We start from the raw sequence: 17,510 nt of genomic DNA on the forward strand, positions 1-17,510 counted from the left end.
TTCGCTAAAGTCTGTTCAAAAATTGTTCCGACAGTAACTTGAGTTCTTCAGCATATTGAGCATAAGCAATATTTTCATACGCAGAGAGCGTGTTGAAATGGTAACTGTTACCAGACTGCATCTGTGACTCCCACAAGCGTAGTTTGATCTGAAATGCTTTCAAATGGCTGTACAAATCATTTACTAACTGTCCTTGTTTTTGAAGTTTCAAATTTAAATCATTCAAATAGCCTGTAAGATCGACCAGAAATGCTCAATCACATATCAATTTTGGGTCACTTAATTCAGATAGTGGTTTATCTTTTATTTTCATAAAGTCTGCTATCTCATTTCTAAGCTCGTAAAACCGTTTCAACATTTTTCCTTTGCTCATCCATCTGACTCCACAATAATATGTTACGTCGTTATATTCAGCTGATATTTCATCCAAAAACGTCTTGAACTGACGATGGTTAAGCCCTCGGGATCGAATAAAGTTGATGGTTTTTACTACCACAACCATAACATTGTGGAGTCGAATGGACTTAGAATTTAGAAGTTCTGTTGGTGGATAATGCAATGAAGGACTATCAAATCATCTTTTTGCACATTTAATTCTGTTGCTTTTTCATTCAAAATTCCGATGAAACCTTTTCGTAAGCCGACCATAGAAGGTTCACCATCAGTGCATACTCCAATTAATTTTGACCATGGCAGGCCAAAACTTGTGAATACCTTTTGAACTTCATTAAAAATATCCTCTCCTGTAGTGGTTGCTTTTAGCGGCTGTAAAGCTAGCAATTCCTCAGTAACAGTGAACTCCTTATCAATACCTCGAATAAATATAGCCAGTTGAGCTGTGTCAGAGAAATCGGTGCTCTCGTCTAATGCTATGGAAAATGATTCAAAACCAGCCATACGGTCAGTCAATGTTGGTTTTATATCATTAACCATCATTTCTATACGTCGAACAACAGTTCGTCTTGACAAACTAATTTTTTCAAATTCATTTTTCTTTTCAGGACACAAAACACCGCAAACTTCTAACATACACTCCTTGATAAATTCTCCTTCGGCAAATGGTTTTAATGCCTTTGCCAATTTTGAGCTAACTATAAAACTAGCTTTCACAACATTATCAAGTTGTGTTCTTTGTTTATAAAACATTTGTTGCTGTTTTTCAATATTTGCTCTAAGCTTCTGGATTTTGTCTGTTCTTAATTGTCCTGTCAGTGAGTGCTGTGTAGCATGCTTAGTTGAGTAATGCCTCTTTATATTGAATTCTCTCATTACTGAAATGGATTCATTACAAAGCAAACAAATAGGCTTACCATTGTGCAAGATAAAAAAGAATTCTTCAGTCCATTTTTCTTGAAACTGGCGACCCTCTGTATCTACTTTTCGTTTCTTTCCACCAGACATCATTTTTTTTTACTTTTCGTTCAATAAACTTAATAACAAACTATAGTTAGTAACCACTCAAGATGCACACAAATTCACAAAGCAAGTTGACGGCTCTAGCCGTTCGCTAGGATATCACTTGTCTGAGTTATCACCTCGGTAGCTCAAATAGAACTGAACTAACTTTCGGGCCATCCACCCGCTTATATGATGGAATAATCTGGAATAAACTAGTTTAGAATAATCGAGAAGCAATAAATAAAATCTTTTGATGTGTAGCCCGTGAGGTGGCAAACTTCAAAGAATTTGATCGAGCAAGCCGAGTGGCGGTGATTATCAAAGAGTGAGGCGGAAAACATCGAAAGTTTTGATGTTTGCCGCCTCACCGTCAGTCCCGTGATTAAACTAAGGAAACACAAGGAAACTTGTGTAGTTTATGGGATTCATTAGTCTATTGATGACTCCACATTTTTATACTCTATTCATATCATATCCGGTGCCGGATAAGATAAAAAGTACAAACAAGTGTTTTCTTTTAAAGATATGTACTAGTATAAGTATATGTACTAGTACTAAGTATAAGTACTTAGTTTAGTGTAATATTTTTTTAATTGGGTTTTTCCAAAATGTCTCGCGGGCCGGATCATATCTTACACGGGGCCGGATCCGGCCCGCGGGCCGGTGGTTGCCCATATGTGCTATAGATGAACTATATCTACCTGTCGAATATGTTTTGCAGATACTGCTCTAGGTGGGATTGTGTCAACGATGTTTTTTCTATGCTCTAAGCTGTCGAAATTTTTGATTAGCTCTGAATCATTTATAAGTCGACATGTCTCTTCTGTATTGAGTTGAGCATCTATCTTCAAGGTATTCTTTGGTTAGGTTAGGTTACCCTATACTCCCTTTCACTTTACTGGTTCTTCTTTTTGTTACAAGTATTATATCATCAGCGTAAACGAGTATTTGTCTACCACTTCACCTCAAATTCCCTTTATGAATTCTCCTTCAGCTTTTAGTATGCTGACACTTGTTTCGCTTATAGTCATCTTTGTTCATTTTTGTAGTCTTGCATCTATACCTTGTTCTTTCAGTGCTGTCAATAAACTAAGTCAAAGACCTGTTGAGAATCCCTGAAGAGCATTTCCATGTCTATTTGATACTAGCTAGTCATTTTTGAATTAATGTTGATAGTATGTTAGACGCAACGTTTAATAGGATGATCTCCCTTTAGTAACTGCACTGGTATTGATAATCTTTCTTGTTTATAGTAATAATTTGTCCTATTTCCTCAAACAATATTTTCCTAATTAGTATATTCTTTCTTGTAGTTTGGTTCCTCCATACTTTATCAGCTCTGTGCCTATTTCATCTTCACCAGGTGTTTTTTTTTATTTCTCATTTATGATTTCTTTCTTCTCCTGTTCCTCGTCATCTTTTGTGCTTGGTTCAGTTAGCAAGTCCTTAAAGTAATCTACCCATATTTGTTTGTATTGGTGGTCTTCTTCTGTCAGTCTGCATTCTTTATCCTTTATTCCTTCGACTTTGCCTTTGCTCGTTTTATTAGATTAATTTCCTGTTTTGTAAAAACTCTTTGTGCTATTTTGTAGCTAGTTCTTTCCTTTTTTACTCCTTCCATGTCATATTAGCATCAGTAGCTGTTTGTAGCTTTCGGGTATCTTCTTCTACATTTGTTTCCATTGAAAAGTAAAGTGCAAATGTGACGATTTTTACGTATTTTTTAACACGTTGAACATCAACCAAAATTGATAAACTTTCTCCAGGGCCAAACAATTCTATTGTATTTTTACACTCCATAAAGGGTGTGAATCCAAGAAAAAATAATAAAAAGTGCGGAAAGGACTACTCATAGACATTGTGCAAAACAAGCCGAAGAAACATGAAATTGTTGATGTTTTCTATAAAGCATGATGAGATATTAAGCATTGACATGAATGGTATAGGAAAGTTGCTATTGAGCTGTTAATAGGTAGAGAAATGGCTTATATTCTTTATTTAAGAATATAGCAATTACTGAATCTCAAATCAGTGTAGCAAAGAAGTTACTGACGAAAGAAATTACGGCTGTGGCTGATCGAGAGATAACAAAACAAAAAAAAACCATTTCCTAGTGAAGAAAGAAGGTCCAATTCACAACGTGCAAAGAGATTGTGAGGGTGTAGTAAAAAAATCATGAAAAAAAAAAACAAAAAGACCAAGTTTAAGGTAATGATTCAAGGGTCTAGGATGGTCAACCAAACCGTGGAGAAGGTTCGAAATAAAATACGTCGTGCGATCCATATGACCGCTGTGGACTGTGAGGAAAGTGCAATTACGAATCTATGGACCGCACCAGGGCTGAACATCTTTGTTCTTGATGCATTTTCCTTTTCATCAAAAAAAAAATAGGAAGATCAGAAAATTGGTTTTGTAAACATTATCCAAATATTGTCATGGTGTTACCAAAGAATCAAGCTCCATAACTTCCTTCCAGAAGTCATACTTCATCACTGAATGCATGGTGGATGATCAACGAACGAAAACTGAAAAATAGAAAGTGGTATGAAGAAATTACAGAAAACGAAATTTGACTTTATTTGATGGGAATAAGAGAAAGATGAGGTGTCAAAAAAAGTTGCATTAAGAAAACTACTGAAAATTGAGATGTCTATTTTTATATTAATATTATTGAAAAATATCGTCGCTAAATTTCTGTATTTTCTTTTATTGTTTGAACAGATGTATTTTTGATTTTCTAAAAAATCTTTTGATACTTATTCATTTATTCTGCCACCAGTTTAGTTAGAATGAATATTCATCGAAATATTCCAACACAATGAGAAATAACCATACGAATTTTCACATAGTATAGAATAGACAATTAATACACGTGTGTACATATTTCAATATAATTAAGATTTTAATGGTATTCATTTACAAAATTACAAATTAACTTAAATACGTAAGTACTGTCGCTACATTATATTTAAATTTAAGTAAAAAAGTATCTATACTCAAGTTTATTTGGAAGGTGAATACTTAAAGGATAATTATTTTAATTGTATGAGTTTTATTGTCTTTCAAATCATCGAGAATGATGAAATACTGATGACATTAAAGTAAAATACAATTTGAAACTTTTTCATCTACATTTTAGATATTAAATATTTTGACTTGATTTGAAAAGTGAGAATATCAAATTAAAAATAAACTTTTCATGTTGTTTTTATACGATGATGGTCCCAGAAGTATCTGGCCTGACCTAGAGATACACCACATATGTTTCAAGTTTGAAGACGCCACGTTGTTTGGTATTTGTTTGGCTGCCATCATCAATAGTGACCGTTTTTAGTGATTCTACTCATTCGTCATTAACAGTAGCAGTGTTTGAACGAAGCTGTAGGATCTGCGAAGACCACCATCGCAGTGGTCGACCAAATGAGGTTAAGAGTCTAGAAATGTTAAAGAAAATCCAGTGGATGATCGTCGACTCAAAGTGCATGAGCTACCAGACATAGTAGAAATTTCAAAAACTGCAATACATCGTTTTACAGAAATTTTGCAAGTTTCTTAACCATGGATGAAGCGTGGGTCATACTCGAAACAAACGTCAAAGAAGGCGAAGACCGTTCCATCTGCAAGCAAGGTCATGGCGTCAGATTATTTTTTGTTTCCAGACTTAAAAAAAAGGATCGGTGGTCAAAAATTTTTAAACAGTCCTAGCGGCTAATGGCTATTTTGAGAAGCTTGACGATTATTATTATAAAAAGAGTCACGAATTTATTGAACATTCTGGGAAAACTGTATTTTTTCCAAAATTTTTGTGTTTTCTTTCTGTTGGGCCATCCTCGTATCTCACGGTATGTCACGTGACAATCGCACAATATGATTTGATGCACAGCATCGATGTGCTCTGGTACAACAACAGATTTTGGAGGACCTTCACGAAATTAATCTTGTAGCGAAGTGCGACTACGATTGAATTCGGAAAACCAATGAAACATTGAGGCTCGAGATGGTGCTACATCATCAATAGTAAAAGCGACATCTTTTAACCAAGATGCATGTTTCTCTAGTATCTCTAATCAACTCAACTAGCATTCGTATGACAAAACGTTTTGAGTACTTTCACCATTAAAAATGTCAAACTTGGCAATTCAGATTTGACATAATCACATCAGTGTTGCCATATCTCAAAATTCATACCTATAACTTTCTCATTATTCTTATTTGGTAGAGTTATCATGGAATTCTAGAACTGCTGTATTAACTGATCTCGTATTTTTGTGTATATATTATTTACACTTCATCTAAATTTACTAAATTGTTTATTTGTACATTACAACTTTAATTGTTGGTCATTTTATATTTTCGCGGTACCCTCGTTTTTTTTTTTGGCTCTAGAAAATCGAAAAACAATCCGATTTCGATGAATTTTTTTTTAATTCTTCGGTTTCACGGCGGATTTATGAAATAAAAAATATGGGAATAGAAAAAATGAAAAGGTTAGGTTGGTTAGGTGGAAGACGTAGTAGACTAATGCAATAAACTAAAGTTATATTAAACACGAGCGATGCTCTACTTCATTCTTCAGTTTTACTTGTTCGAGTGCAGAAACATTTCAACCACAACCACAACTGCATCGCTGCGTCTTCTGTGTGCATGCGCGCGCATCCACCGACTTGGGCCGTATATTACATTCTTATTCAGTCGATGCTTCTCGTAATTTTAATAATTCTTTGCATGATAAATAATCAAAAATATAAATTATTACAAGCTTTGGAAATAATGTTGGATTTGCTGATTTTATATACTTTCGCTGTACCCTCTTTTTTTTGGTTTTAGAAAATCGAAAAATCATCCGATTTCGATAAATTTTTTTTTAAATTTTCGTTTTTACGGCTAATTTATGAAAAAAAATATGGGAATAAAAAAATGAAAACTTATATTGGTTAGGTTAGGTTAAATTAGGATATAGACTAGGTTAGGTTAGTTTAGGTTAGAGGGGTGTGCTAAAAACTCAGAACATTTGCTTTTCAAACATCCCCCGACCCTCGCCCCATTCCCAATTCTCTTTAACAGTCAACTTTAGTAAGATTCCATTTTTTAATGGTGAAAATTTTAAATTTTTCAAAGTTAACTTTTAATATTTTACACTTGATTACAATGAGTGATTTTAAGAATGTTTTTGTTCATATAACTTTAATGATTACTTAATAAAAAAGGTACAAATGATTGTATATGAGAAAAGGTAAATTTTAAGAGAAATTCTTATTATTTTTAATTGTAAAAACATGATAAATCAACATTTTTGTTTTTGTGTAGATTATGAGACAATAATAGAATAACTTCATTTTATCATCCGGAAAAAAGTTATCAACATTTATACGCGAATAATTGCATTTTCATGAACAGTTAAGCCCCAAAAACCGATATAAGTTTTCCGTCATAAAAACATGATAAATCAACATTTTTGTATAGTTTTTCTTGCAGTTTGTTCTTTTTTCTGTGTATATTATAAAAAAAAATAAAAACTTCATTTTATTATTCGGAAATAAGTTATCAGCAATTATACGTGGAAGGGTGCATTTTCATGAAAATTTAAGCCCCGGAACCAATATAAGTTTTCCATTATGAAAACATGATAAATCAACAGTTTTGTATAATTTTTTTTTTTCATTTTGTTCGTTTTTTTTGTGTGAATTATGAAAAAAAAATTATAAAACTCCATTTTATTATTCGTAAAAAAGTTATTAACATTATACAAGAATTAGTGTATTTTCATGTACATTCAAACCCCGGAAACCAATATAAGTTTTTAATTATAAAAACATGATAAATCAACATTTTTGTATAATTTTTTATTTCAATTTGTGCGTTTTTTTTGTGTATATTATGAAAAAAAATATAAAAACTTCATTTCATTATCCGGAAAAAAGTTATCAACATTTAACCTCGGAAACCAAAATAAGTTTTCCATCATAAAAACATGATTAATCAACATTTTTGTATAATTTTCTTCCCAATTTGTTCGTTTTTTTTGTGTAGATTATAAAAAATATATAAAAACTTTATTTTATTATCCGGAAAAAAGTTATCAACATTTATACGTGAATGAGTGCTTTTTCATGAACATTTAAAGCCCCGAAACCAATATAATTTTGCCATTATAAAAACATGATAAGTCAACATTTTTGTATAATTTTCTTTCCAATTTGTTCGTTTTTTGGGTAGATTATAAAAAATATATAAAAACTTTATTTTATTATCCGGAAAAAAGTTATCAACATTTATAAGTGAATGAGTGCTTTTTCATGAACATTTAAAGTCCTGAAACCGATACAAGTACGTAAAGCCGCCCTAGTAAAAACAAAGATTTTAAAAAAAAATTATCGAAATCGGATAATTTTTCGATTTTCTAGAGCCAAAAAACGAGGGGACCGCGAAAGTATAAAATTACCTAATTGTTAAGTCTCATGTATGTCTTTCTTACCTTTCAATTGGACCTTGGGCTGTAGAATGGTGTAAATAAATAAATAAATGAATAAATAAATACACCGTAAGAAATTTTCTACTACTCTTACTCTACATAACGAAATTTAATAAACATCTCAATTTAATATGAAATTTAAATATTTTGTAACGGCTAGTTTTGTCCGTGGTTCGTGACAATGATACAGAAGTATCGATTGTTTAATTTGCCGCTAAAAAAACAAAAAAAAATCACGGTCATTTACAAAAGGCATCCACGGATGCGAACCCAGCTACAAATAAACCAATATAAGAATAAAGTGTGAATAATTTTTTGTAAAACACAACCGGTAGGTATAATGCTGTAAAATGTTTAAAACAACTGCACAGAATCATTAAAGTATAATTTATGGCTACATAAATGCGAAAGGTTATAATACTTTTAGTATGTGCATATGCGTGCTTTCGACTTATTGACGTATTACGCGATACTCGCCATTAAGTATCAATTGGCTGAGGTCGCATTTCGCGCGATCCTTTACTACGGTCATTATTAGTGAAGGTAATTTCGAAAATTTTGTTTGCATTTTGGACAAATTTAATTCTTCTCTCTAATAGTGTTCATACTATGCTTGTTAAGACTTATAGTCGCAATTAAACGCCAACGAAAATACAAACTTTAAATAATACGCTTAAATTGAGTGGATATTGAAGGAAATTATTTTTGCTGCACGGCCATTTTAACGACAAATAATTAGGTAGGAACTGTTTTAATCCATGAAATGAACTCAAACGAACGGTATTTAAAAAATACAAAGTAAGATAGTAAGATGGAGGAATATTTGAATTTCGCGCCAAGAAGCTCCTTTCATCGGTAGCCCATTATTTCATGTTTAAAACATTATAGTTCTTACGATATCAATTGCAGAAGATAGTGATACGAGACACGGCACTCATACTAAATTAATAAATGAAAAATAATGTTTACGTCCCTTTAAACATCTAACAAACACATGAGTCCACGTGGACTCATCATCTCCACTGTTTACCAATGAAAACATCGAATCGTTACCATAAATGCATTTCTATTGGCCGAAGCTGAAATATTCCCGCTTGACAGTCTGCGATAAGCAGTGGCGTGACTGGGTGAAATTAATTTAATTCATAAATTTCTTTAAATAATGAATCTGAGCTTATTAAGGTATTTTTTCTGTTTACGTTACTTTTGCAGCCCAGGTTGTTTTTTGGTTCAGTTTCTTCAAATTTTGTGTGATGAAAACATATGGGTGATTCCGTTCTAACTGTGATTTTTTGTATTCAAAATTTCAAGATTTTAAAATTTAACTTTTCTAACTTTTTTATGCATATTATTCATCTATTTTACTGTAAAAATAAAACTCTAAGAGGAATTTACTACAACTTCAAAGTATCACGAGCAAGACACAAATGTCGGATTTTGAGTTCCACGGTACTGACTCATTTATCCACGGTACTGACATGGTAACTTAAGATATTAAACAACAAGTGCATCAATTTTCCTCAGTTTGATCATAAACATTAGAATTTATAAGGTAATTAGTTTAAATCATTTGTTACGACAAAAAAAATTAATAATTTATCGGTAAATTCTAGGAATGGACATGACACGGTACTGACATTCAAGTGATGTAGTATAAGTTTTCTTTAAGTGGCAAGTTATATTGTATAAAAATAATGTTTAAATATCTTAAGAATTATTCAATTAACACAAAATTTTTATTAATTGATTATTAATTAATGACTAGTACAAAAAAACAATACAGGACATTGAATATCACAGTTATAATGGAATCACCCATATAATATTGTATAATCTCTTCGCGCTTCAGTCGCTGAATCACTATTATTGCAAATTGTCGACTTTCCATTCCGCCACGACCCTCAGATGCGACATCGTGTATATATTTTAACAAAATAAGTGACTTTCTAGTTTAAATGTGTTAAATATTGGAGCTAATTTTTATTTAATTCAACAAATATTTCCAATCCTATTTTTAGTACATTTTTTTTCATTGTGTTAATTTCATATTTTTACTGTTTCAGCTTTCCGGGAAGTCCAAACTATATTAGCAGCTAGGTAAGGACTTAATGAATTATTAATTTGATTTGATTTGGAAATATTTTTGATAAAACAAATGTGCAATCAATGATATTCGAAAAGAAATGTAGAGAATTTATTTTGAACTACTACTATTAATAAAAGTCAAAATATCATTAAGAAATTTTTTTAAGATATCCATTTATTTGATTAAATATTGAATTTCTTCTTTTTCAGAGCATTGCCTAGTATCTCGCTACAATGCAGCTATCAAACCATTCCATATCCTAACTTGTATCCATCAGCGCTGTATCAGCCCTGGTTCTTACCTCCGATCTGTCATTATCCCTCGTCGACGCTGCTCACTACGGCACCAACAGTTTGCTCTTCACCAACATCTCCAATCACACCAACCTCGCCGTTAGCCAATTCTACGCCAAATAGGCCAAGATCTAGCCCAATTAGACCAGGAAGTCGTGCGTGATGAGGTAATAATAATGTTGTTGTTACTTATTTTTTGTATGCGTCACATATTTATCTTTCTGGGGTTAATTCATAGTAAATTCATTCAAATACATTGATATTAGGGAAACTTAGTGATTATAAAGTTTCTCTGAATGTTGATCTCCTCTATTTTACCAGAAAAGTCTTTGAAAATATAACGCTCAATCATATAAAATATTTCAGTTTATCTTTATAAATCGTCTTGACTTTAGGTCGAAACGTCAATTTTTGGAACTGTTTTTTTTTTCAAAAAGGATCTAACATCAACAAAAACATGTTAAAAAATTTTAGAAGTTATAATTCGAGTAGAAGTCAACTATGGTAGAGCAGGTCATGACTGAGAAAGCTCTACAAATGAGTTATAGATTAGAGATCCGTGAGGGAGCAAATACTAAAGTCACAATTTGAATGTTCTTCATTCAAAGTTTCTTCTATATTCGCTGTTACCGATCTAATCCCTGCATTTATTGCTTTGATCTCAGTTTCCATTCCACCCTAAACTATCGCTGATCGTACCTTGTTAAGCGCTTTCCCATTCTCAATATCCTTGAGATTACAGGTAGTAATAAAACACCTACACCTATTTTAGTTCCTCATTTATACTTTTTATGGAATCGAAATATAATTGATGCATTAGTTAATACCGTTAATTTTGGTACTACTTTTGTATGTAATTTCTTCAATATCTCACAACTAATGAAGTTGAAACATTGATTGTTTTCTCCTTATTTTCTTTGGTATCTCACGCACCTTTTTGGTCTTCTTCTTTTTTCTTGAAGCTCATAGTATTTGTGAATTTTATCTTTATAAATCGCAACGTCAATTTTTTTCTGTTCTTTTAGAATTGGTTCTTCGTGAAAAGAAACTTAACATCAACAAAAACATGTTAAAAGCTCTAAGAAGGTATATTCAATTATAATTCGAGTAAAATTCAACTATGCTAGAGCAGGTCATGACTGAGAAAGCTCTAGAAGTGGGATATGGAATAGAGATACTTGAGGGAGCAAATACAAAAGTCAAAATTTGAATGTTCATTCAATTTACTATTTCTTAATTCATATAAATTTGGAACAGGTATTCACCTTAAAGAATGGGATAATAAAATTATCAGTAATTTTAAAGAAAATACCTTACTAAATTCTCAAAGAAGAAGAGACTGTTGTACTAGGTGGACATTATAATTGTAGTGATCGGCAACCTTTTGAGCCCATTAGGCAATCAAATTCAATAGCAGTGTTGTCTTTGCATGGTTTTAGGAAGTTTTGAGTTTTAAGCACGTTTGTTAGTTAGATTCTTATATTCGCCTGCTCGCACGAATATGTCGATCCGAGCCTCAAATATTTCGACATTTCTTTCAGAGCTGTACACTTTTATTGTTTTACGTACATACAGTTCTGGATCTCCAGCTTTTCTGGCTAGCTTTTCAACTCTGTAAAATTTCTATTCCACATAGCTCAACTTTTTAAATCGATCAATTGCATTTCTAGAGAGACTTGTTTTTGAAATGACGAAACAGTTCTTCGACGTGTGTCACGATGCCTAATCCTCGTTAATAGATTTGAAACGATTTTTGAATATTTTTTTTTATGAATTCTACCAGAAGTCGACTGCAACTTTGTTATTTTAAATAGAACACCTTATATATTAAAATATTTTTTAAATCTGCGTAAAATTTTAGTATACTTTTGTGTAAAAACTTTTTTCCAAAAATGCATACTTTTAGAGTTATCAATTTTTTTCTAAAAAATTTGATCATTGCAGACCCTTATAAATTATTTTTTTACGAAAATACCCTTAAAAATATGAAAATTGTTTCTAATCCGTTGCTGTAAGCAAAGTCAGACGTATTTAAATCTATGTTGAAAAATTTCATACAGGGTGTGTACAAAAAGTGTTCAAAGTTTAACTACATAAATATCAAATTTCTTTATTTTTTTAAATAGAATCAAGCGGTTTTTTCTATTTTAATGCATCCAAGGGTGAAAAATAAAGCAAATTCATGTCTACTTCCCTATACCTAAACCTTACCGTTATCCAGATATTAAATGTTTTCTGTACATTTTTAGAAATGCAGGTATAGTCTAAATTTTATTTTGAATCGTTGATACCAGCACTAGGAAATAAAAAATTATTTTTCCTTGTCTTGTCAAGGTCTGTGAAAAAAATCAAATCAAATTGTATTTACTAATACTATTCCAACTTTCAGTCGTTTCCGAGATATTTGAGGTTTTAAATTTTCATCTTCTGTAAATGAAAATTTACAGAAATAATTTAATATCTGGATAACGGTGAGGTTTAGGTATAGGAAAGTATACATGGATATGCCTTATTTTTCACCCTTGAATGCATTAAAATAGAAAAAACCGGGTGATTCTATTTAGAAAAATAAAGAAATTTGATATTTATGAAGTTAAACTTTGAACACTTTTTATACACCTCCTGTACGAAATCAAAAAATTTTTTCACATAGATTCAAATACGTCTGACCTTACTAAAAGCAACCGAATAGAAATCATTTTCATATACTTAAGAGTATCCTCGTAAAAAAATAATTTATAAGGGTTTGCAGCGGTTAAATTTTTTATAAAACAAATAATAACTCAAAAAGTATGCATTTTTCGAAAAGTAGACTTTCGGTAGATACGGAAGTCGGTTATTTTTAGAAATATTTCAGTTAAAAAGATCGTATCCGAAAACCCAAACGTAGAGATTCTCATGATTTTACTATAAGCATTTTGCCATATACAGATAGATTTTAAAAAAAAATGTTTTTCAACCATAAATAGTAAGGAAATAGTAAAAAAAATTGAAAATGAGTTTATTATTGGAGCAAGTTCGATCAAAATAAAAAAAATAAAATTTATAACATACAGAAATATATACAAAATGTTTATTTTAAATATTTATTTTTTTAATTGCTTAAAATGTTTATTTTATGAACATTAATAAATTCGAGATTACATTAGCTCACTAAATAATAAGAACAAAATTTTAAAATTCGATTTAAAATTTTTTTAATGCTTAAACTATATTTTTTCAGTTTTTCAAGATTTTTCGTTAAAAAATTAGCCTCCGTTATGGATTATGATTTCGTGATTGATTCGATTGGTTATTAAATCCAATCTGTAAATCCATCATTTTTTTTCAATATCATTGTACCACTGGTAACTATTTTTTACGGGAATAACTAACTTATGATTATATATATATATATAAGATGATTTTCAAATTCATTGAAATAAACACATGTGTTGCTCTAAAAAACAAATATTTTATTTTTATGATAAATACACTACATAAGTGATATTAATAAACTGTTTTGTATTACATAACAAAATCTCACCTAAAAAACAAAGAAACGACATTTAATGTTTATTTCTTCAACTCTTTCTCAAATAAGCAAATTTTATTGACCTACATTAACTAACACTAACCTCTATTATTTTATTCTAATCAATGAAAATTGACACTTGTGACAGTGACATTTGTGACATCCATGACAGATCTATCGTAGACATCATAACTCGCAGATTAATAGAGTTCCATATTAAAACTAAAGAAATACTATGTCTTCACATACATTTACATACCTAATTTTCTTTAACTTTGATGATTTTTCATGATTTTAGGTCTGTTGTCTATGAAAATTAGTATTAAATCATAAATAAATATTTGACGTTTCGACCTACTTCAGTCTTAATCAAAATATGATTATGACATTGACTATATCTGTACTTCTTTTAATCAATTTTCATCATCATATGGGAATAAGGGTGAATTTTGATAAGATTTTCGACGAAATATTACTGAGAGAGTACCAGAATGTTGAGAAATTAGTAGAATTTTTGAATTTTTTGCACGCTTAACTATAATATTTTACATTTGAAAATAGTCACAATTAGTTATCGTTCCTCCTGTATATGTTTAGTTCCGATGCAATATTTTACAGATGCCATAAAAGGGATATAAAGTGCGTTTTATGACGACAGTTAATGTTGTGGTACGTAGAATTCCTAGACGGGATTACTCCCAAAGCTCATTTCGAAATTTACTATTTTTGCATATATACGTTCCCGTTAATTAAATGCGATTTCAGTGTGAAAATTGTCAAATTGTTAGAAACCGCTCCTTACCAATAAAGTTTGACAAACAAATCGTTTTATAAATCATAACTCAAAAACGAAGAAAGACATTTTTATTCCTGTATGAAATTATTTGGAAAGTTTCGATTTATTTATTTATAAATATATATCAGAATTGTACCAAGTGGAATTTGGATAAATGAAACGAGACGCTGCATCAAATTCATTCTCAGATTGTCCAATAAACATTATAAAATGATATGAAAATATGAGATAATAGAAAAGTATTAACGGCATTTCCTAGGACCATATTTAGCGACCTAATCACCCTTAAATCATGGTATAATCTTCTATACCTTGCATCTTTTTGTATTGACTAAAACTACCATTGACGTCTTTAAATCTGAAAAATTCTTAGAGCTTGTTGTGGACGATTCCTTGAACTGGGAGTTTTATCTTGCAGCCTTACCTAAAGATTTAAATACTTCCTGTTTTGCGCTGAGATCAGTTTCCAAAGAACTGCACTTATCCTCCTCCTTAACAGTTTATTATGCCCTTATTGAGTCACATCTCCGATATGCCCTTTCCTTCTGGAGTACGTGTGGTGCGACTAAATTTGAGCAAACTACAAAAGAGAACTGTGAGATATTTACTTGGACTAAACAGCAGTGATCACAGCAAGGACATCTTTAAAAGATTAAAAATTCTGATGCTTCTCCAATTTTAGAAAGATCGTTGCACAGCTATCCATTTAGGAACGCGAAGTACGACCTTTATCTACCTACTCCTTGATCAGAATTATGCCCAATATTTTACAATGCAAAAAAATGTATAATCACTTGCCAAGTGAAATCAAGTCTAAATCATCTTTTCCGGCATTCCGCAATAATTTGAGGGCATATTCACTGGAAAGTGCTTTCTACTCTGTAAACGATTTAGTTTTTACAAGATTTTGTTTCTGTATTGGCCCATGCGTGGGCCAGGCTACTTAACTCAGCCTTGGCCACACCAATGATTACCTAAGCTTGTCAACAATGCTTGGACCAAGGTTGGGCCAATCCTGGTTTACCCAGCCTTGGCCATTCCAAGCTTCGGCTGTTCGGTCACATACAGTGTGGTACGAGTATTTTCGCCCAATACCCCGTCGGCAGCCATACTTTTTTTAATTATGGGTTTGATCAATCCGAACTCTAGTTTATTCAGTGTGTGTGTGTTTCTTATAACATTTTTCTATTATTTATTACTACTAAAAGTAACCATGTCTCATGCGTATCTTCTAGTTCAAAGATGGCGATTCAATTGTGAACGGGCAAAGCTTAAATAATTTAAGAGTGAACATCAGCTCTGTGAGTGAGGTTAACGATAGTGGTACAGACTTCTGCAATCTACAAGCGTTTAATAATCATAATTTGGATAATTATGATAATAATAATAATGATTCTATAAATTGTAGTGATAGCGATTTTGACAGCAGTAGTAATAATAATTTAGAAAGTAATAGCAGTGATTTTTTAAAAAATAATATTGATGACTAGCTTCAGGCGATCGTGCATCTAGTTCTTCACAACATAATAATATTCATGAAGTGACAACGAAAATGACTTTAAGTGAAAAACTATTATTATGTTGTTATGTAAGAGTAAGAAAAAGTTATGTAATGAATAAATCTTGGTGTTTAACCTCAACCCGGTCCTGGCAGTTAAGCTTGGCTCAGTTCTGGCAGTTAAGGTTGGCACAGCCCTGGCATTTAAGCTTGGCGACCAAGCTTGGGCTATCGTTATCATTCCAGAACTTTACCAAGTCTAAGCCTGGGCCAAGCTTGGGCCCTTGGAACTTTCCTCTATGGGTTCTTTTTCCTTTAATGTAAGCAAAATGCTTATTTTCCTTCGTATCCTCTGGCCGTTTAATTATTGGAGAGGTTGTAGCTTCATCTTTTGCGAGGTCTTCCAACTCTTCGGCGCCCTAAGGGCGCCTTGTCTATAGCTATTTTGACCATTCTGCCTGTCAAAAAGTGTTTTTCCAGCGATTCTGCGCACTATTTTAATTTCGGTGGTTTCTAATATTCTCTTTGTGCTCGAAGTGTCTGGTCTGGTTTCCTTGAATTTGGTCTCGATTTCTATATATGTTGATAACTTATGACGTTAATTTCTGCGATTGGGTCTTGGATAACTTGATGTATTTGGAGAACTTTATAGAAATTTCTATGAGGTTAAAAGTGTTAACAAATCTTTAATTGTACGAGACTGATGTAAATTAGGAGTAAAGTCCACAGGTATATCATTTTGATGTAGCCAATTATGAGTCGTATGCAGGGAGCTAAGTCTGGCCAAAACAGCTTCTCCCTCACTCCACCGACCCAAATTTAGGTATCCTTTTTGTCCAAATCGCTCACCATTTTTCATATTTTACATTGTTATTATCTGCTGAACGACTACAGGGAAACCTCCAATATTATGGATAAACAGGCATCAGAGCAGGAAGGTGGAAGGAACGTAGAAGAACTTTAAATAGAGAGATAAAACGTGAAATATGGAAAATTTGATCACAGAGGAGATTTTGAAAATAGTTGGGCGAAAACTGCATAAAAGGATCTGTATATTGATAAAAAAATTTGGGAAGAAATAATAGTCTCTAAGTTCTTGTTGTTGAGGAACTGGATTGCCTCGATGTTCACATGTTTCAAGTGCCGCTGTTTCTGAGTCTATACGAATTTAGTGCATACCTGCTCTACTGTGTCCAGGTCTCAATTAAGATCGCTATTTCGATAGTATTAACAATGCTCCTTAGCACTTTCTTGGAGAGTGGATTGTCTTCCCAGCAACCAATACATTCTCTTGTATCTAATACCTCATTTCTTTTTAATTTGGGGTTTCCAACTTCGCATCTAGTGTTAGCCTCAGATATTTAGCTGTACTAGCATATGGTACTTATTCATCGTCCATTCATACTTTTACATATTGCTCATTTTTATCAATTGATGACTGTAGGTTGATTAC

At 32.0% G+C, this 17,510-nt stretch overlaps 1 protein-coding gene across 1 annotated transcript in view; it reads left to right on the plus strand.

Moving 5' to 3' along the window:
• LOC130898241 (protein doublesex) overlaps positions 1-17,510 on the plus strand; it is a 158,930-nt gene that overhangs the window by 112,488 nt on the left and 28,932 nt on the right. Inside the window, exons 4-5 of the mRNA XM_057807416.1 lie at positions 9,934-9,967; positions 10,166-10,416. Of these exons, the coding sequence (XP_057663399.1) occupies positions 9,934-9,967; positions 10,166-10,412 (281 nt within the window). The 3' untranslated portion in view covers positions 10,413-10,416. The remainder of the gene's footprint in view (positions 1-9,933; positions 9,968-10,165; positions 10,417-17,510) is intronic.

This window comes from Diorhabda carinulata, chromosome 1 (genome assembly GCF_026250575.1).
Source record: "Diorhabda carinulata isolate Delta chromosome 1, icDioCari1.1, whole genome shotgun sequence".
NCBI lineage: Eukaryota > Metazoa > Arthropoda > Insecta > Coleoptera > Chrysomelidae > Diorhabda > Diorhabda carinulata.